Source organism: Phoenix dactylifera, chromosome 1 (genome assembly GCF_009389715.1).
Source record: "Phoenix dactylifera cultivar Barhee BC4 chromosome 1, palm_55x_up_171113_PBpolish2nd_filt_p, whole genome shotgun sequence".
Taxonomy (NCBI): Eukaryota; Viridiplantae; Streptophyta; class Magnoliopsida; order Arecales; family Arecaceae; genus Phoenix; species Phoenix dactylifera.
In genome coordinates, this window is record NC_052392.1 from 36357518 (window position 1) to 36379314 (window position 21797).

A 21797-nucleotide genomic window follows, 5' to 3' on the forward strand; every position below is an offset into this window, starting at 1 on the left:
TCTGTTAATGAGAATTTGGAATATGTCCCAAGTTATATACCCTTAGGCAGAAAATTTAGTTTTTTATATACTCCTATCCCTAATTATATAGTATAAAGCCCTTTCCTAGAATATAGCATGTCATGCACACAAGAAGAACATGGTTTCATGGAAGTAGAGTTTAGTGTACATGCCATGGAGGAAGATAATCCAAAGATGTAGTAATATAATGTTTTAATCTATTTTAAAATTATCTTTCAAATATAATATAACAGTGTAGTATATTATCTTTACAATGTTATGTAGATTTGTCAAAACCATCGCGACACTATTATGGTACTGTAACAGCTATTGCTTGAAGTAATAGAGTAAATTATATTTGTACGAGCTAGAATACAGGTTATACTAAATTTCAAGACCATAGATTTATTGATTAGCTTGAGTTTGAGTTAAAACTAAATTATAAATATAGTTTGTTATATATGATATAAAACATACTTTTGGAACAAATTAAAAGTATATTTATTTTATATGTCTTCTCTTGGTATATATCTTTATTATATTTTATTAAACAAAATATGAATGTTAGATTTATTTATTTCAATTGTTATATAAATTCTTTTGTAATTGCTATAATGTTTGCTTAACAAATTAAAAACCTTTATTCTATAGCCTACAACTGTTTGTTAACATTTTCAGTTTTAGCTCCCTTGTTCCATTGATTTGATTAGTACATGGTTTTCACCTTATTAATGATAATATGGAATATGAGAAGAATTTAAATCTCTTTATTGATATTAATGAGTACATGATAATAACTAAAAACCATTATTGTATAGCCTTCATTTAATTACTATATGACTTTAATTAATGTATTGATTTAATTAGTACATGGTTTTCACCTTATTAATGATAATATGGAATATGAGAAGAATTTAAATCTCTGTATTGATATTAATGACTACATGATAATAACTAAAAACCATTATTGTATAGCCTTCATTTAATTACCATATGATTTTAATTAATATATTGATTTAATTAATACATGACTTTCAACTTATTAATAATAATATGGAATGTGAGAGGGATCTAGATTCCGTCAATAATATTAGCATCCATATGAAAAGTGAACAATTCAGCACAAGCAAGGCCTCCATTTTATTACATATATACAATAAATGCAATAGATAAGAATTCATGGCTATAATCTCGTGTCCGCCTATATATAACTTGCCACGTACGCACTTAAATTTCTAAGATAAAGATGTAGGACGACGAGATATCGAGCCTATTTTTCTTTTTGTTAAACACTCATTCCCTCAGTTTAGTTATGGGAAGCCTGGCTCACTGTTAGGTGAAAATCCAATGCAAAGCCCTTTAAACAATCCAAAGCCTAGAAATCATGGAACAGCCGGAGTAAATGAAATATCTAAATATTTTCCCGTTTAATTTCTCGTGGAGAAAAGCCTATTTTTTCAGTTAGCCTCTCTTCTAGTTTCCTCAAGAAGTGATAAGGTCTGTGACTCACTTTATTGATGATATAAGTGTTTTGAAGGAGCTAACGACTGGTGTTTTGCATGGCCATGTGTGATCTCTAATGTCGAGCAAGTTATTCAGCTTCACATCATCAAGTCTCCAAGTAACAAGCATTAGGTCCTCTTAGAAACAAAATTAGCAGTCTTCAGGAATGCTGGTTTAAAATAGAGAAGGCCAACAGTCTGCTGATGCATAATTGAACAATTTGGATGAAATGAAATTGAAATGAGAATATCAAATAGATGAGGGCACAACAGGGCATAGATGAAAACAAACAACTGATAAATATTACAAGAACGATTTCTTATTTCATTTTCTCAATCTGCAGCTACATAGTATATCTTTGATATGAAAAAGAACACGCCGTGCTCTATATACCTTAAATATCTCCGATATCAAATATCCAATGTCAGTTGCAATTCTTACGCATCACGATTTTCCAAAATATTCTCTCTGTCCAATTGTTGTATGCTACGATTTTCATCCGAAAAAACAGAGATCAAGATGAATTAAAAAAATTTCTGAGAATAACCAAGGTGAATGATACAACAAGCGGCTATTACAACACAGTTTCACGGCTGTGGCTGCAATTTGTCTGACCTTCAGAACTGAATTATATATCAAGATGTTCTCCAAACCTGGGTTTAAGAGAAAGAAATCAAAGGAATTGCCAATCCTGCACAATGAAATGGTGGTAAAACTGGCTTTTATTGATCATATATCCTGGTAAATTGGCTGCGGTGTCCACTTGAGACTCAAATTTAGCTTTCCAATTTCTGACCCCTCAATACAAAAACTATCTGCAAACTCTTCTTCAATTATAACTCTCGTCAGCGTAATAATGCATCTCCCAATGAAGTCCTAAAATGATAGAAAAGATGGTTAACATGATTTCTCCGGAACAGAATGTTATACCTACATAATGTGAATTGGGTAACAAGATTCAACTCTAAATGTGCTTAGAAACAACCAAACGGACAAATATCCAAACCAAGATGTTGAGCAAGATAACTCTTTAGTTCATGTTAGATGACCAAGAAAGGTGGAACCATCTCGAACCACCTAGTTTGGAGCATACTGAGCCATACCGGCAGCAAATTAGGATGGTTTTGGCGATGAAATCGAGAGACCGGGATGGCCGGGGAGCCATGCGGAGGGGCGAAGAATCCGCAAACAGGGATCCTAGAGGGGACTTCTTTTTAATTTACAAAATTTTAAATGAAGTCGGCAAGGAATTTGACGACTTCACTTAGAATTTTTCAAATTAAAAAGAGGACCCCCCCGGACCCTGTTTCATCCCCGGTCACTAGTGGCCCTGAGCCGAACGTCTGCCACCCTCCCTTGCTCTTCCTCCTCTCCCTCTCCCTCTCCCTCATTCTCCCTCTCTACCATATCGAGCTGCTCTCCACCGGCCTTGTTCCTCTCTCCCTCCCTCTCCCTCTCCCTCCCTCCCCCACCTCTCTCTCTTTTACTCTCCCGTTCTCCCTCTCCCCTGCCCTCTCTGCTGTGTCAGCAACAACCTAGTATGGAACAATGCGGACGCATACTAAACTGTGCTGCTGGGTAACCGGTCTGAGCCTTGGTACCAACATAGGGAACCTTGGGTTATACTAACAATAATATTAATTGTTGTAACATAGTAGATCCTAACCAAGTCGCTGCAACTACTAATGCATCAATAGGATGAAAAAGAGATACCTTTTTCAGCATGTCATGATCCCAAACTTCCAAAATAAGCAAATCATGTAGCCCATCTTCCACAACAAAGTGAAAAGTCTCGTGCCAGATCGGATTCAAGCTCTCGTTCACAACCTGCACTAGCCCATATTATTTTGAAATTCAAAAGGATAACAAGTAGCAGGAAGTCACGTAGATCACAGGTTTACCCTTGTTCTGTTCCTCATTTCGGTTTTCATCATCTTAAGCACAACATATGGGTCAGACTTTCCTGTAATATCCATAGCGGGCAAGTTTACTGCAGATATAACTGACACAGAAAGCACTCCTCTCGCCATGCCAACTCTTTTCCTTTGTCTTGCTCTTTCAAAATCTGCAACCTTTGTTCCATTTGCCCCATTAGCAAGGACCTTCTCCAAAGAAGTTAATGATAGCTGCTTTGCGAAAGGATTAGGAAACTCTCTCTCCGTGCCAAAAGGACAGTAGAGAAGCTCAAGGTACACCTGATGTGACAAGTTCAATTATCGGAAGACACTTTCAGACTTCTCAAGGAGAAATACAAGTAAGCTCACATAAAACTTGTACAAAGAAAAATAAAAGAAAAATTTACCAAGATTTTCTTTAATCTGGACTGTTTAGAAGGGTTTTATAACAAAAAGATAAATGATTCTACTGATGTAACCAAATAGCTGGTCCTGATAAATGCATAATCTACTACAGATACTCATGGGCATTCTCAATACACATACACACATGCATGCATGTATGTATATAGTATTTATACATATACATATATGTAAGACAGCATTATTATAGAAATTGGCAGAAAAGAAAGGTTTCTATACACACCACCCTTGCTACCTAGATTTTGTTTTATTCCCCTTGCATCAAAGGCAAGAACATTTTTGCGAATTTCACTGAGGCAATAAATGGAGCCCAAAGATTCAATCACACAGGCTAAGTATGACACATTTAATTCCCAACTAAATTACGAAGATTGTCTTCTTTACTCTCAAGTGCATGCCTAGTAAGAAAGCTACTAAGATAGTTTCAGCAGTGTCTAAATCTCTCTAATTTGCTCTCATGTGATAACCTTTGCCACGTGCACATGTGGGGGCATGCGCGGTGCACATATTCCTGCATGTTCGTACATGCACCTGGCTTTATTTTTATGTGCATGCCTGCATGCTTGTAGTTACATCTGTGTGTGCATGCACATAGGCATGTGCGTATGTGTGTATACATGGGCATGTGCGCAGACCTCTTTCTTTCACCCTGTCTATACCACAACCTTGCACATACACGTGCGCATGCAAGTGGGTATGTATATCTAGATAGAAATGATAGAGAGATGACCACACTCAACTGAATTTGATGGCAATTCCAGTAAGGAAGTATCCAAATGAAAACATGATGCGATAATCTACAACAATAAACATCCTCCAAACAAAAAATCATATGTTTAGAGATAGGGCTGTCTAAATGTGGATGCACCATCCATCAAGTTAATGTGCTAAAACATGTTGTAGGGCACATAGATTCAGAAGCTGGGCCATCAATATTTATTTAGACATCTTACAATATATACAAACCAAAATCAACTATTTTGGATGCTTTAACCCACATGTACACTATATTAAATATCAACTAAAAAGGAATATGCTGAATAGATTCCAAAAATCACATTACAAACCAAAATGACCTTACTTTTGCCAAGAATTGTTAATTCAATTGGTCGCACCACTTCCCTAAAGGCTAGCACTTCAGTGAATGCCTGCAGAACGGCAATGCTACCTGGAGTAGATCAAACGCGCTAGGATCCAGAACAAACACCAAAAATAATAACAAGGAAGAGATGCTGGAAGAGAAATTTAAGAGGAGAAAAAATATTTTGTTAAAAAAATTGTAAGCCGAGATTCAAACTCGACTCTCTCACAAGCAAGAAAGCCACAAGCTCTCTCTCTCTCTTTCTTTCTTACACCACATACCAAAAGATGCCTCATGTTCCCTATGAAAAGGCGCCTCAAGCTCTCCCTTTTTAGGACGCCACATGCTTCCCCTTAAGAAAGAGCCCTCACATAAGTTCAATTCCCCCCCAAACTCAAAAAACAATAGGAAACCAATGCCCACTAAAAGATAAAATTTTGTATGTTGATCCTAAGTCTCAATTCCTAGACCAGCACTAAAATAAAGAAAAACTAATTAAGCATTGGAGTTCGTGATGACTCCAACACACCCCCTCATTGCGAACTCCATGCTAACAATGCCGAGCTTACTGTGCAAATCTTCAAACCGCTCAACCACCAATCCTTCATAAAGATATCTGTCAGCTGGTCTTTTGTAAAAATTGGAAGCAAATCAAGTCCTTCATCATCAATTTTTTCTCTAATGAAGCGATGATGAACGTCGATGTACTTTATCCTTGCATAAAACATTAGATTCTTCGCTAAGTGAATAGCATTTTCATTATCACAATAAAGAGGAACAATATAGTTAGCGTCCCAATTTAAATCACCAAGCAACCTCATGAGTTAAGTCGACTCCTGAATTGCTATCGCAACAATATGATACTCTATCGTTGTACAAGATAGGCTATCTCTTACTACACCAAGGAACAACTCCATATCCCAAGCTGAAAGAATAACCAGTGGTAGATTTACATGTATCCACATTACCACCTTAGTCTGCATCCGTAAAGCCTACAAACTTGATTGAAGAATTATCAATATATAAATACCATAATCAACATCCTTAGCAATATACCTTAGGATTCGTAAAACTGCATCAAGATGTATCCGCCGAGGATACTGCATATATCAGTCCAACTACACAAGAAATATCTGGCTTTGCGAGAGTCCAATAAATTAAATTGCCCATAACATGCACGATCATCAAGAAGTTTGCCTTGCTCTTTGCTCAACATTAAATTTGATTCAATTGGTGTCCGTATATGCTTGCAATTAGCCAATCCATATGCATTCAATAAATCAAGAGATTATTTTCTCTAACAAACAAAATAGCCATCCTTAAGCTTAGCAACTTCAATGCCAAGGAACTATCTCAATTCACCAAGTTATTTCATCTCAAACCATATAGATAGCTGTCCACAAACACTATGGACCTCATCAACATCATTAGCGATAACAATCAAATCATCAACATAGAGGTAAACAATTACTATACCCTTAGTGTGCTTCCCAAATATATTAAAATCTACAGAAGATAGAGAATAGCTACAAAATAATAAATATTATGTATTTTTTTCCATATGCTCTAGACACCTACTTGATATCATACAAAGCTTTCCTAAGTTTGCAAACAAACATAGGAAGAGAGGAGTCAACAAAATCAGGAGGTTGCATCAGTCAACAAAATCGGGAGGTTGCATCATATAAATATCCTTATCAAGATCACCATATAAGAAGGCATTCTTGACATCCATCTGCTACAAAGACCAACCCTTGCTAGCTGCTAAAGAAATAAGCACTTCGACTGTAGTTGATTTTGCAATTAGATTGTAGGCCTTATCAAAATCAACTCCATACTTTCATGAAAATTTTCTTGCTACAAGCCTAGCTTTATAGCGTTCAATAGAGCCATCACTCTTCCTTTTCACCTTATAAACCTATTTACAAGAAATAGGAGAGATACCACTATGCAAAGAAACTAAATCCTATGTCTCATTCATCTTAAGAGCCGCAATTTCTTTTTTCATGGCATCCTCCCAAACACCAATGCCCTTGGCCTCATCATATGAAGTGAGCTTTAGCTAATCAACAACAATAGAAGAATAATCCCAATGTTCATACTTATCAACTAGTTTCTTCTTTATGTTGCTTCTCTGCAATGGTGATAGATCCTCAGGAGCTTTAGGTTCATCTTCAAGTAACTTTATGTTTTCTTTAAGTAAGCATTATGCACACACACACATGCATATATACAGTAAATGTCTTGATCAATTATCAAGGAATCTAGGTCAACTAAGGTTACAACATCTGCTTGCTCCTAAGATAGCTGAAAGGAACTCATTTTTTGACCTATATAAATGTCCTAGGGAGGACATTGATCGCTTATGAGTGCAACTACATCTTGATCCACCATGCGTCCATTCATTCCATCTATATGTTAATCCTTCGCAGAAGAGTGTATCTGAAGACCCATATGATATTAACCACACAAGCATACTTAGAGAAATTAAGAAGAGATCTAAACATGATGTTAAAAGATAATATCTTATAAAGTATCACCTATAATTGGTTTTGGTTAGTTTTTTCCAAAGTTGGCCAAAATCACTAAAGTTGACAAAATTGGCCAAAACTTGTAACCAAGGATGAGTTTGGCTTAGTGTCAACTAAATGGATCTTCAGCAGAAATTTAAAACGTTGATTGGAAATACCTTTGCTCTTTAAAGCTGAATGCAGTGCAAGTAAAAAGAATGGTTCTTGTTGAAGGATAGTCCCATATAAGTTGTGGAAGGGAGATTGATGGTCCTTAAATACTCTTGGGCCTCTTCCTATTAGCCCGAGCTTTTGAGTCGGTATCCTAAAACAGTATTAGAGTTTGATCCATTCCCTTGTCATTACCGATATGGCTCCACGATCCCCCTTTTCCATCCCGCATGTTGTCTTTATGAAGGTTTCTTGTGGGTTGTTCACATGAGAAGGGGTATTGAAGGATAGTCCCACATTGGTTGTGCAAGGAATGCCGATAGTCCTTAAATACTCTTGGATCCTTCCTTATTGTTGTGCAAGGGTTATTAACGGTCCTTAAATACTCTTGGGCCCTTCTTCCTATTAAATTGAGTTTTTGGATGTAGTCCTACGACAACATCAAAGTCCAATTTGTTCCCTCATTATTGGCCAGTATGGCTCTGCCCTTCCCCTTTTCCATTCTATGTCGCCCTTGTGAAGTTTCCATCCTACGGGTTCTCCACGTGAGAGGAGTATTGAAAGATAGTCACACATCAACTCTGCAAGGGATGCTAATGATCCTTTAACACTCTTTGACCCTTATTAGCTCCAATTTTTGGCTTGAATTTTAAGAAGCTAATAAGTGGAAGGGCTCAAGAGTATTTAAGGATCATCAACATCCCTTGTATAACTGATGTAAGACTATCCTGCAGGTTCTCCACATGAAAGGGCGTATTAAAAAATAGTCCTACATCGATTGTGCAAGGGGTGTCGACAGTCCTTAAATACTCTTGGGCCTTTTCTCCCATTAGCTTGGGCTTACAAGTAGGATTCCTAAGATTGTACTAGAGCTTGGTTTGCTTCCTTGTTGTTGCCAATACAACTCCATGCTCACCCTTTTCTATTCCACATGTTGCCCTTGAGAAGGTTTCATCTTGTAGGTTCTCTCCTCTTAGCTTGGGCTTTCAAGTAGGATTCCTAAGATTGTACTAGAGCTTGGTCTACTCCCTTGTTGTTTCCAATACAGCTCCATGCTCCCCCTTTCCATTCCACGTGTTGCCCTTGAGAAGGTTTCATCTTGTAGGTTCTCTACATTAGACAAGGTGCTGAAGAACAGTCCTTTAATAGCTAGTCCTTTGGGCTAATGGACCGACCTGAGAGGCTAGGGCTCGTGGAGTGGAGGGAGCACATGTGTTGCACGTGTGAGCGAAGAGAGGAAGGCTCCGGTTAGGGGTCTTCTTCTTCTCCAATCTTGCCGAACTCTAAGAGTCCTAGGGCGAGCAAACCTTATCAAAACCCTAGGGATTTTATCTATTTAAAGTCCTCCTCCTCCTCCTTTGAACTCCATCACCGATAATTCAAGGAATAGCCGCCGATCTCGAGTTTTTTTCTCCAAATCTTTTTCTTGGATCTCTGCTAGAGAAGTCGCCAGACTACCTCACTGGACTGAGGTAATCCTCTTTCTCCTTGTTTTGGTTTCTAGCCATTGCCATCTTGATCTGAGCCAGCGAATCGTCGGGATTCCATCCGAAATAGGGGTGCCCTATTTCGGTCATCTTCTTACTTGTTCACTGCCGCCGGCCGCCAGATTGGGCCAAACTTCGCCTTTTTCTGGGATCTCCAAGGTTGGGTAGTCGTTGGTCAGAAAGATAGCCATGATATAGGCCGAGTTGTTGGTTCCTTCTTGATCTTCCTCTCATTTTTTCTATGCCGACCAACCACCATTGCTGGTGATGCTTTGGCGGAGGGTCTGCCCTTGGCCACCGCAACCGGAGCATGGCCACCTTGGTCGCACTACCCCTAATCCGAGAAGAAAGGGAGAGATGGGCTCTCCCCTACTTTGGAAAAGAAGAGAGCCCTCTCTCTTCTTTCTCTCGCCTCTTTTCTCTTTCTCTCTCTCTTTCCTCTCTCTTTCTTTGTTTTTTCTTCCTCTCTTTCTCTCTCTTTGCATGGATCTATGGACCCTAGAGGAGGATCATGGCCTCCTCAATGGACCTTTAGTTGACCCTTAGAAAAGAGAGTCTTGAACCCCGCTTGTGGCCATGCAGCGCATCAGCCTTACCCCGACCATTGCCGAGCACCATTGGATTCTAGCATCATGAATCTCTATTATGTTATGTATACTATAGTCTGATTCTTGTTTCATGAGTTGACTAGTTGGACTGATCCGGATCGTCAGACGCTGCTACCTAGTCAACTCCTATCCTTCCTTCACCCTAATTTTTGTTGGCTACCATTGAACCCATAATTGATGACTCCTGATGTATTATCTTTTTGATTGGATATATATTTCTTGATCAGATGAATTGGGTTACGCTATGCTGACTGATTCGAATAATTGGGTGTTGTCATCTAGCCGGCCTGTTACTTCATCCTATACGAATCTATTTTCATAGTCAGCTCTGGTTTTGTATGGGGGTGTAGTCATCCGGACATAAAGAAGCCCAATGAGATTTTATACCCTAGTTTCTAAATCGAGGTAAGGCCCTAATCCTTTATTTATTTTATTTTTTAATCAAAGAAGGATAGAGAAAATATAGGTAATTCAAATATTGGAACTCTAAAATTATGAAATTAGTGAGAAATTAATTTATTAATATTGTTGGTGGTTGATTGAGGATATGTTGGTTTTATATTGACATTAAATTAACTAGCCATGTTAGGTGCGGACTGGTAGAGTTGTAGCTGAGTTGGTTATGGTAGAGGTAAGAATCTCTGCATCTGATCACCAATATATATATATATATGTTTATTGACTTATATCACTGGTTTTGCATCATGAGGTTTGTGTTTATGGATTTGGTTCGCATGAGAAGATATGCTTTATATAGTTTTCGGTGTGCACATACTTATATGATTATTATATGCACCATATATTGGAAACATGACTATATAAACAATGATCATAAATACTTTGAATTTGTGAGAAATACACTATGTAATTGGAATTTGATTTGACAAGGATAACATATAAATCAGATGGATAAGAGGTGGGACAACCTCCACGAGCTTACGCATGGGACAACCTCCATGGGCTTACGCATGAGACATCCTCCATGAGCTTATGTGTGGGATAGCCTCCACAGGCTTATGCATAGGATTAGCAATCTTGAATTGGGTTATGATCTTGATTAGTGCAAAGCCGGAAAGATAATTTTTATGAAACTTGAAATTAAGATAATGAGAAATGGATGATAAGACACATGAAACCAATGCCGAATGAAAGTTTACTTCTTGGTATTTGTGATATATATCTCTTTTGATAAGCCAGATATTTGATTATTGCATATGCAAAGATCTGTCGATTTAATTGAGTTATATTAGATGTTTGAAAACAGGGTTCATAATATAAGTTTTCATTTTAATATTGCTTATTGCTATTTTCAAACTATATTATTATATTTGTGTGAATGTGCAGAAATTCTTATTGGGCTGTAAAACTCACAACCCCCTTTTTCTTTTCTTTTTGGAGTTGCAACTTGCTCAGTACTTAGCTATGGTTGAGATCACAAGTGAAGGGCATGAATAGATAAAGCATCATTGTTACCGATTGGATGAATAAAATTTGTAATTGTGCAAGTTTTGTTATTTGGTATGAATTGAGATCATTATTGTTTAGTGATATTGAGATTGTAATAAATTTTCAAGCTTTACATATTCTTTGGGGCCTTGCCCTAGGGTGCATGCAACCGTATCACGTGGCCGACCCGGGTTACAGGTTCGAAGCGTGACAAGTCCACATCAGCTGTTCAAAGGACATTGATCGTCCTTAAAAACTCTAAGGTGCTTCCTCCTATTAGCTCAAGCTTTTGGTCTGAAATCCTTAGATTTTCAAAATAGTAACCTCTCACACCAAGTTACGTCATACTATGACAATGAGGTCATTTTGACTCTTTTGATAAAGCAGTTCAGCTGCAAGTTTTTCACCATGATTTCATTGGTGATTGATAATGAAAGTTCCCTACTCAATTTGAAGGATCGACATCATTGCTCCTCTCTCTAGTCCCTTGATGCAGGACCATAGAAGGTGCAAATATATGCATTGGTGGACTTTACGACGAATTTAAATTAGGGTCAAATAGGTCACTTGCTTTCTAATCTCAGGAAAAAGGAAAAGGAATTTATTCAATAAGGGAGAAATGGAAGCAAATACAAACCTGGACAAAGGGGATGCATCTTCAATGATGAAGATTAACTTTTTATGTGGATCTAACATGGAAGGGCATTCCGGCTGCATAAGTCCTGAAACAACAATTTTATGCTTTGATACCATAAAACTCTATGAGCAGGCCTTGGCATTAGTTATCTCTATGTAATAATCTCACCAGAGCAAGAGATCATAACACAAGAGGCTGCATGTTTAGATACTATATGGAAACTCCATAAAATGCAATATTTTTGCAGACTCATTATAAAATGAAACGATACAAATTAATGGCACAATGAACATGTATTTCTATATTATACACATTGATATTATACACCGCATTATCTAGTCTTGCTTAAGTTGATTTCTGGTATACATCAAATATCTTAATTTCTATTATTTAGCATATCTATATTTCTATGTCGCTCCTATAAGGCATCTATATTACATATAACGAAATGTGAATCTTCGAACCAGGTAATGTAAATTAACATGCATAGTGTTAAGGAAAAAATAAATAAAAGGGAAAATTGTGAATCTGCAGTAATCCCAGATATTGAAAACTGACCTGACCCCGATCTTTCCTATCCCTCTGAACTTCCAAATCTTTGACAAGTTTTAACCAAACACCCTTCACCTTACCAGGATGAAGGTCGTTCAACATTACTTGAGCACAACCAATTAATTCAGATGCTTGGACCCCATCTTCATCATAGACCTTCACTACCAAATGCTGAGTAGCTGCATCTTCAACTATAAATTCGAAGTGCTCATTCCAGATAGGGTTCAAATTATTGTTCTGACGAGAATGAGAAGTTAAAAACAAATAGAAGAAACAAGATTGAAAATGGATGGGAAAAAGAACTGCATGAAGACTTACAATTGTTTTACTTTTCTTTATTCTGTCAGGTAATGGGCGTACATGCAGCAGAGCAAATGGATCTGACTTCCCTATGATGTCATTGTCTGTTAAATTTCTTGCTTGCACAAGCTTGACTTCCAATATGCCAACAGGTTTCAGCTCAAGGAAACTATACCAAAAAAGGAAATGATTGACATTCTCAGTTGCATTTGAAATTGCATTCTTCACTGGAAAATTATACCTGCAACATCATAATACCTGTAGTCCCCTGGTAATATGGGAACAACTTTCCGTGCTGGCCATGTTATAGAGTCTTCAATAGCATTATGTATTGTTTCCTGGATAAGGATACACATCTTAGCCAAGTACATTAAATAATAAATCCTTGCGTACCCAATATATGGGGTGGGTTATAGTGGTGGATGCTTGAACCTTAATAGCACCAGAAATTCCAGTAATAGATGACATGTCACCAGCGATAACCTTTAGTGTGTAATCCAGATATTTCTACAATCAAAGTGTATGTCTTAACATCATATTCATGCAAGGAAATACCAAGTAATTAGTGGAGAAAAATTTCACCTTCTCTCTCAAAGAATATGATATGGCTCCAAAGCATGGAAGTTCTTCAACCAGTGGTTTAAAGATTAAACGAAAAACCCCCGTGAAGCCAATGTCTTTTACCTATATTTGAAAATGGATGACCAAGATTGTCATCATAAGCAATTTGTTTATCAGCACAACAAGCAGAATTTAGTGGTAAATGATGCAAAACCTGATTGTAGAATTTCCATGAACAAATAAGGAAATGAGCTAATTTTTATCAAGTTACAAAAAGATAATAGAAAGTTATGTCTAATTTGTAGAAGAGAATAATTTTTTCTTAGTTGCGAACTATGTTGACATTAAGGTTGTGAATCACTCTCAGAATGAAGATCGAACTGTAATTATTAAAAGCTAAGATTCAAAAGCTTTACCTATGGTATAAGATTAGTGTTCCACGTGGAGTCATCTGTTACCTCTGGTCAAAAGCTTAGATCCAAAAACTATAATACTGCTTTCTATTGTCCTCAATAATTTAGCACTAAAAGTTATGCATATATATCATCAGTCAGTTGCGTTGTTAGATGAAAATTCTATTTTCATTTATACTGGTCTTTTTAACATGGTATCAAAGCATCGAGCCTTTTCCATGAAGTGCCACTGACTTTTTTTGCAGTTCCCATCAAATAAGTTCTAACTTGTTTATGGCTCATCATTTATCTGTTATTTGACACTTTGTGCCCCATATTTTAGCTTAGGTAACACTGTTGATTCTAGGATTGACATCTTTATGCAAACTTGAAAAACCACTTCATCAAACTGTGATGCGACTTTGAGGCTTTTGAAGCCCTCGAAGAGAGTTTCCACAAACAGTGCATGATTGACTGTGTCATAAAATTAGTCAAGTCCCAAAGAATTAAAGAGCTTTCATCTGGTTACCTATAATGGCGGATTATCTAACATCATGCAAAATATTAATTATTAACTTCAAAAATTAAACTGTAACAAATTAGGTTAGTAGTAACTAGCTTTTTTGCTTTTAAGCTTTAAGGTCTAATACTTGAATATTATGCCACTCCATGTTTTTTTGTAATTTTCTTTTTAAAATTTGTAAGTTCGAAACCCTCATCTCCTACAAACAAGCTAAACTCATGACATCATTAATCAATTTAACATCAATGTCAATTATTATGAGATGCCTCAAACACTCTTCTCTTTATTATACAATGGACTCGTGAACTTTAAAATGACTTATTTGTTTATGCGATTTCACTATCTATTAGGACCCCACTAGATGATTCAGCATGAATTTGAATTATTTGAATGAGTGTCTTGTAGATGACCTATAAATATTTTTGTCATACATAACTCATGATTAGTTTCATATTTATCCATATGATTTGTAGAATTATTTGTAGAATATTTCTCTAGGCGGTAATGCCTAACTGAAACTGTCTATTAGGAATTTAGGATGTTCCTAATTAGGGAATACACTGTATTTATGTCATTCTATCACTTTCTCCATTAGTCATAGTTGAACTTAAGCAAATTAAGTTGAGCTGTTATCCATTGTTATGACCCTAGTGGGTTAGATGTTGGAGAGATGAGCTACCTGTAATAGCAGGAGATAATTCAAAACTATGGAAAATTCAGAATAAACAATTAACTCTCAAGTTCTGATTAGTGATAGTACAAGGCCTGTTAGATAGGAAATGAATAATCTATCAATAAGGCAGATGAGATTTTCAAGGCTTTTGGATCTCCATGAACATGTTTTAATTGGGAGACGGGATTCATAAAGCTGATATATGATCAACTTGTGGTTATGATCCTAGTCATTGATCTTTAAGAGGATGTTTATTTTGTTTTATCATTATACTTACATAAAACGTAAATATCATTGTTTTCCTTTAAAACTGCAACTGAAACAAATAACACCTTAAATGAAAGGTAATTAGTAAAGAAGTTCAACAATGGAGCATTATAAAATATAATAACTGACTTTAACAAATACAATAAAGTTCTTAAAAGTAGAGGTCTTCATATATTAGACAATGTACCACTTAGCCTATTGAGTGAGACTTAGAGTCTTAGCCCATTGAGTAATATATAATTACCTGTATTGGAAATGCCACACCAAATTTTGTCTGAATATCAAGTACAATATTGGGATTCCCATCCCACTGCATCTCCAGCTCCATGGTAATCGCAGATTTATCATCTTCGATGATTGAAACTCCTAAAGAGAATAAGTTGAAATCATATGTGTAAGCTCAAAAAAGACCATTTATTCTAACAATTTGCTTAGCTATCATTTGCATTAGATGGCATAGAAGACTTAACATAAAGAATTTAATACGCTTGCTTTATTTCCCCATTGAAGGGAAGATATTTCCTTCATGAATAGGCCAGAAATAAGTAATACAATCTTAAGACAATAATTTTGAAAAGACAACTACCAGTGCCTCTCCTCAGCAAATTACAACATAAATGAGATTAAATATTTAAAAATTTAACAAAGCATGGCAGAATTAATGGTAGCTTTAAGTACCTGGAAGATACTTTTGTCTAAAGAACCAAGTCACTAAATATTCAATGAAGACGTAATCAATGTTTAAGCTTGTGAGGTGCCTCGATCATCTTTAAGGATACAGAAACATAACATCTTAAGAAAACTAGAAACCTTGAATCTCATGGTGGGACAACATGATGGAGGTGGATCATCTCTAATAGCTTGCCACAATGACTCATGCAAGTTTTAAACAAGTGGACACCAGAGGTTTTTCATTCAAAATTCTAAAGTTTTACTGACCAGGAAGATGGACAGCCCAGGAAGCTCGACTTGGATCTAAGAGAATGATAATATATCTTTATTACTTACATGTTTATTTATGAGTTCAGTATGAACTGCAGAAACCATAATCTATCTTAAAAGTGTTTCTAATTATTTACATTCACTGTCTATGCCTTAAGGTATGTTAAAATGCTATTTGATTGAAATAATATGAAACTCTAATAATATATTGGAGTAGTTGAATCAAAATTCATTGTGTGTCTTTATTGCTCAACCAGTCATGTCGGTGATATACGAAGAGCCTGGGTGACTGCCTGGGCAATAGACTTAGGTCCATCCAGATTTCACAATGGGTTGGGTTTTGATCAAACCAGGGTTCATGCAGCCCAATCCGAGAATTATTCGTAGATCAAACTACATCAAGCTAGTGAAGCTGTATTCATATATCAAACTATAGATTAATAGAAGATAGATTTGAATACAAATTTCAAAATTTAACTTTAATGACCTATCTCACGATCTTGGCTTGACATGCTAAGGAAGGCCTTATTATATCATTAGCAATCCCTTTCCTTTTTTTTTTACAAACAACATTATATGTTCAAGAGATCCTAATATGACAAATACGATTTTAGTTCCATTTTCAAGTTTCTATTTAACAACATCATGCTTATGCAACAAGCAGTACACTACTGAACTGTGACATTCAGGGTGAACTCAGCATCCAGTTACAATAGCCAGAACATTAACAAAGCATTCTTGTCCTAACCAACTATTGGTTGTAATTTTTGAAAGCCTCTCTCCACTCATCCCCCTTGAGGGTGTATTCTTTATTAATGCAAGTCTTTTAAATCCTTCTCTAGAACTTCGATTTAGGTTTTTCTAGCTCGCCCCTTCTACTTTCCTGACCCTTTAAAAACCTGAGCTACACTCCTCTAACAGAGTATTGAGTATTAGTTGTACATGCAAATGTCATCACATTCAGGCAATTAGTTATCTACAGCTTCATACTCAACTGGCGTAAATTTTTTATACCTTTTCAATATACTGATTTCTGACCCTGTATTGCCAAGTTCTACAGCACAGCCTTGGCATTCTCAACTGCGAGATGGTCAACTTACATGCCAGTACTTTTTTAGTTGCCCAACATCTTAATCCATGCAGCACAATAGTAGGTCCAGGTGCAACACCTTTTGCAGATGATGTGTAAGATTCATAGACAAAATCATTGTACTAATAGGGTTTGTCAATATATTCTTCAGTATGTTAGTTATATGAGTAAAGTTTTGCAAATAATCAGACAATATCACACAATTTGTTATATTGTCCTTAGTAGTTACTCATAAATTTATCAAGGTGCAAGCACTTCTAAAGAAGTATCATATTCTGGTCAATCCACATCAAGGCTACAATCATAAGCAGCATGAAAAGGTGCCAGCACTATATTTATGATGACTCATCAACAATCTGTTTAAAATGTTTATGTTCATATCTAGATTGCCTGCTCTTTAGACATATATTTATTCCACTAATATACATGTCTAATTGTCATTGCCAGGTTCTTGTCAACATTTATATGCAATGAAGACATGCCAATACTTATAGCTTCATAACCTCAGTATTGTCATGGTTCATAGAAACATATGATTCATGCTGGGTCTATAACCTCATGCAATCATGAACTTACATGTAGGGTGAGAGAAAGAATGCTAATGCGCATCACGTGAGTGACACATGGATTGTGTAAAAATGGAACTTACATGTGGATGGAGTTGGTTGCTAAATGGAACTTTGTTATGTGTAAAAATGTCATATTAGTTGTTTTTCCATTTTCTGTATACAATGGCAATGACGTCTAGAATTTTCTTACACATAAGTGAAAACCAATGATGCTGAGAAACTTCTCATCCATAAACATGTTCTTCTTCAAAGAAGCTTTCCATTTAGGGCTAAAACCGGATCAGATACGGAACGAATATTAGTATATCCACATCCATATTTGTTTTATTGACAAATGTAAATATAGATAGGGATGATAGTTGGATGCAAAAATTTATATCGATATTTGTTTTGAAGGGATACAAATATAAATTGGATACTAGAAGTATGGATATAAATACAAATCTTAGTTGGAATATGGATATAAATATGAATATTAGTCGGATAATTAAACTTTATGACCATAAAATCAAAAAAATTACTAAGTGGAAGGTAAATCAAGTTAATAGCATATTAATGTGGTCATTTATTTCTTTTACAAATTTATGAATGCTATATAAAATTAAATAGAATTACAAATAGAATCGGATATTCGGATACGAATCCGATAGTTGTCTATCCATATCCATATCCATTTTTATTTGACAGATATGCATGTAGATATGGATATTAGTCAGATGCTCAAATTTCTATCCATGTCCGAATAGATTCGGGTTCGAAAATGAATCTGGATGGATATTATCCGCTCCACTTTCACCTATTTCCATTACAACAATTAGAATTAAGCATAGTATATAAGGCTTACTCAATGAAAAACTTATCAGGAAATTTGCATCACAGCAGACAGACAGTCAAATATGCTAGCAATATTTTGAAAAGCCCACCTGTAAATTGGGGAGCAACAGTACCAAGAGTTAGCTTTGAAAATTTGAGGGAAGCTAGCATCACTGGTCTATATTGTTCAAGAACTGGCTCAACAGAACTTCTTATAAGCTCAGATGCTGCCTGTAGCAAACAAAAAGCAGACACGATAACACTAGTACATCACCATACAAGCAGACAAGTCCCATCTCAACAATACGCCAACCTTTTCAACTAAAAGAAGCTACTTATAATGACATCTGAGGGAAATTAATATAAAAACTTAAAGATTCCAGAGTTCCAATGCTCAAATCCTAAGCTGCAAGAAATGAATGAGAAGCACCTCGTTAATGTAGGGCCATATTTTTATCAGCTCTTGGTTAAGCCATTTCAACTGCAAGAATAACAAAACCAGTATCAATAAATGCTGAAATACAAGTGGCAGATAAAAAGTCACAATAACAAACAAAAAACAATCAACTCAACTTCTGGCGGCGTGAGAAAACTACCCATGATGGGTAAAATTCACCTGGAAGAATCTTCCTCGAATCTTCAACTGTCATCTTTGCAAAAGCCGCCAAGATGGCAGCCTGCACCAAGTTATAAGCACACTTCTTAGTTCTAGAAGCACAAATAACACGAGCTACAATCATCTCTAATCAAAACCAAATTGGTAAAGCAAGATTCTAAATCCTATTAAATAGAAGATCCGACAATAACAAACCCACTGTATGACCTAGATTTAAACAATTAGTTTTTCAGAAATGTATTCTAGCAAATAGCTTAGCTTGGACATGTAAATCTCCAGTCTGTGCTATATGGTTTCAACCTCAGTTCTTTTTTTGAAGGACAAACTGAAACTTTCAGCCATTTAAATGGTTTAGTTTTTAGATCCCTAAGTTATCATTTTTTAAATAATTAAAACACAGATATATATATATATATAAATAAATATATATATATAAATAGAAACTGAGGAAAATCAGAAAACAAGAAAATACTGCAAGTTCCCAAAAATACTAAACAATATGCATAAGATGATATATTGTTGGCGATGCTCTAATATGAACAAATATTAACAACATGAAGATGTCTTTGTAAATAAATAAATAAAGGATATATAAGAACAAGCTGGCTCAGCATATAAACATTTGAACAAACATATTTCTGACATATTAATTGAGGGTGACAATTGAGAGGGTCCTAGCAGTTTTTAGCCAAAGATGTAAAAAAAAAATGAAACTACTAAATACATGGCATGCTAAATGATTGTACTTGAAGTAATTGACCTATTCCTTATTCTCAAACTTCCTATACCCACTGAAAAGTTTTGCAAATATCCGTGCCAAATAATGTGCTTATGTCATGCAGGTACACCTGTTTTGGCTCATCGAACTGTCTGCTCCTCTGATACAATCCGTCATATCTTTGATAAAAAAATAAAAAGAAAAAATAAAGAGAAAAAAAGAGATGATTGGATGATCCATCACTTGGAGGGATTAGGACCCCCTAGTCATCATAGTGAGGGTGCTTATCCTCCCTCAAGAAATTCTTCTCTTCCTAATTCTAAAAGGCAGATCATATAGTTATTTATTTAGACATGGAATCTAGAGCCATGTCAGTACAGCATGCTACACAATCCAACGACACCAATTTTACACCTTAATGGTATCAAAGATAATACCACAAAATAACAGATTTCTTATGATCATCAGCCATGTCGATTAGAACTCCTTAGCTATCTAAAAATCGATGACTATCAGCCACCTAACAAAGAATTAAACAGATAGTGATTGGAACTACCGAGAATTGCCAACTTGGACTGACATCAATCTCAATCAAAGAAACATAAGCAGGTAACAATTCAGCAAAAAACTTGTATCTATAGCTTCCCCCCAGAAAGGGGAAAAAGAGGACTCCAGTATAACACGTTGATCGAGAATCAAGAATCAGAATGCAGTAATAGAACCATAACATATTAGTGACAGATTAATTCTTTCCATTTATTGTGTCAACTAAAGAACGTTATCTTCCTAATCTGAACGTGATAGCATAAATTTATATAGGGACCGAACTATAAAGATTCGCCAAATTGGACGGGCATCGTTTTCTGATCAGAATAGCTCACCAGCTCGAGGCGGCTTTTGGATCGGGAATGCTCGGAGCGGAGGAAAGCGATGACCAGCCCGAGCCCAGCGATGATCCCAAGCACCAGGCCGGCAACGAAGGCCATTGCTATTGCTCCCTCCTCCAAGTCAGAGATTGAAAGAAGGGATCAAAAGTCGATGAGATCTGGCCCAGGCCAGTGCCAAAAAGAATACAGCAGAGCAAGAGGGAGGAGGAGGAGAAGAGGAGGAGCTCATCTTATCGACTGCATTCTATTATTTTCTGAGTACGAGGTACGAAGTCGTTCCTAACATGCAATTAAAAAAAAAATCAGCTAAGAAAAGCGGAAAACCCTAAAGTTGGTGAGATGACGATACTTCTTCCGTGTGTTGGACTGAAGTGGATAGCCTGCCTTAGTTTTAAACGTTTATATATTATTGATGGGAGGGAGGGGCGCGTCAGGAAGTTGTCGTTCGATTTTTGAATGTACCAGACGATTCGCACGTGCAGGCACCTGCTTGGGTACAGCTGTCAGAAAACGTTCCTTTAAGACAAATGGGGTGGGAAAGGAGAGCGAAATTCATACGTGAGATAACTTTTAAGATTTTTTTTAAAAATTTTATGATTTTGTGATGGGTTTAGAGGTGCAAGTGGATCGAAGAATATCTGTCCGAATTTATTTTTATATCCAAATTTATTTAGATATTGATAAAAATTTAAGCATCAATATCTATATCCATAAAAAAAATGAATATAAATACGGATAAATAATTATTCACTCCGAAATATGTAATTCTATTTGTAATTTTATTGAAGTTTACATAGCATTAATAAATTTTTAAGTAAAATATATAACGATATTGACATGATATTAACTTAAGTTACCATCTACTTAATAATATCTGCTATTCTATTATTATAAAATTTAATTATCCGATTTATATCTATATTCATATCTATACTTTTGGTATTCGTTGTATCCATATAAAACAAATATACATATAAATTTTTACATCCAATAAATATCTGCATATGTATTTGTTTTCGTTAAACAAAACTAATATACATATAAATATATTAATATCCGATCCGATCCGATTTCATCCTTACATTGGTTTACTAAGGGTTAGAATTCATTTTAGAATTCCTCTCATTTTTTTT

At 35.9% G+C, this 21797-nt stretch overlaps 1 protein-coding gene across 1 annotated transcript; it reads right to left on the reverse strand.

Moving 5' to 3' along the window:
* Positions 1–1804: 1804 nt before the first annotated feature.
* On the reverse strand, positions 1805–21025 carry LOC103715900 (synaptotagmin-5-like). The gene is made up of 13 exons (XM_026808020.2): positions 20659–21025; positions 19016–19120; positions 18874–18924; positions 18554–18674; positions 15274–15395; positions 13196–13297; positions 13046–13120; positions 12872–12951; positions 12632–12782; positions 12320–12550; positions 3405–3698; positions 3217–3330; positions 1805–2379 (listed from the first exon to the last, which is right to left on the reverse strand). The coding sequence occupies exons 1-13, from the start codon at positions 20761–20763 to the stop codon at positions 2233–2235; spliced, it is 1698 nt and encodes a 565-aa protein (XP_026663821.2). The 5' UTR covers positions 20764–21025; the 3' UTR covers positions 1805–2232.
* Between the last annotated feature and the right edge of the window lie 772 nt (positions 21026–21797).

What these genes read in the sequence shown, in the direction of transcription:
- LOC103715900 (XM_026808020.2), bottom strand. Translation starts at nt 20,763, where the DNA reads ATGGCCTTCGTTGCCGGCCTGGTGCTTGGGATCATCGCTGGGCTCGGG. An exon ending in TGTTGCTCCCCAATTTACAG is followed by an intron (nt 15,396 to 18,553) that starts GTGGGCTTTTCA and finishes TATTCTCTTTAG; the next exon opens with GAGTTTCAATCATCGAAGAT. An exon ending in ATAGGAAAGATCGGGGTCAG is followed by an intron (nt 3,699 to 12,319) that starts GTCAGTTTTCAA and finishes TTGTCACATCAG; the next exon opens with GTGTACCTTGAGCTTCTCTA.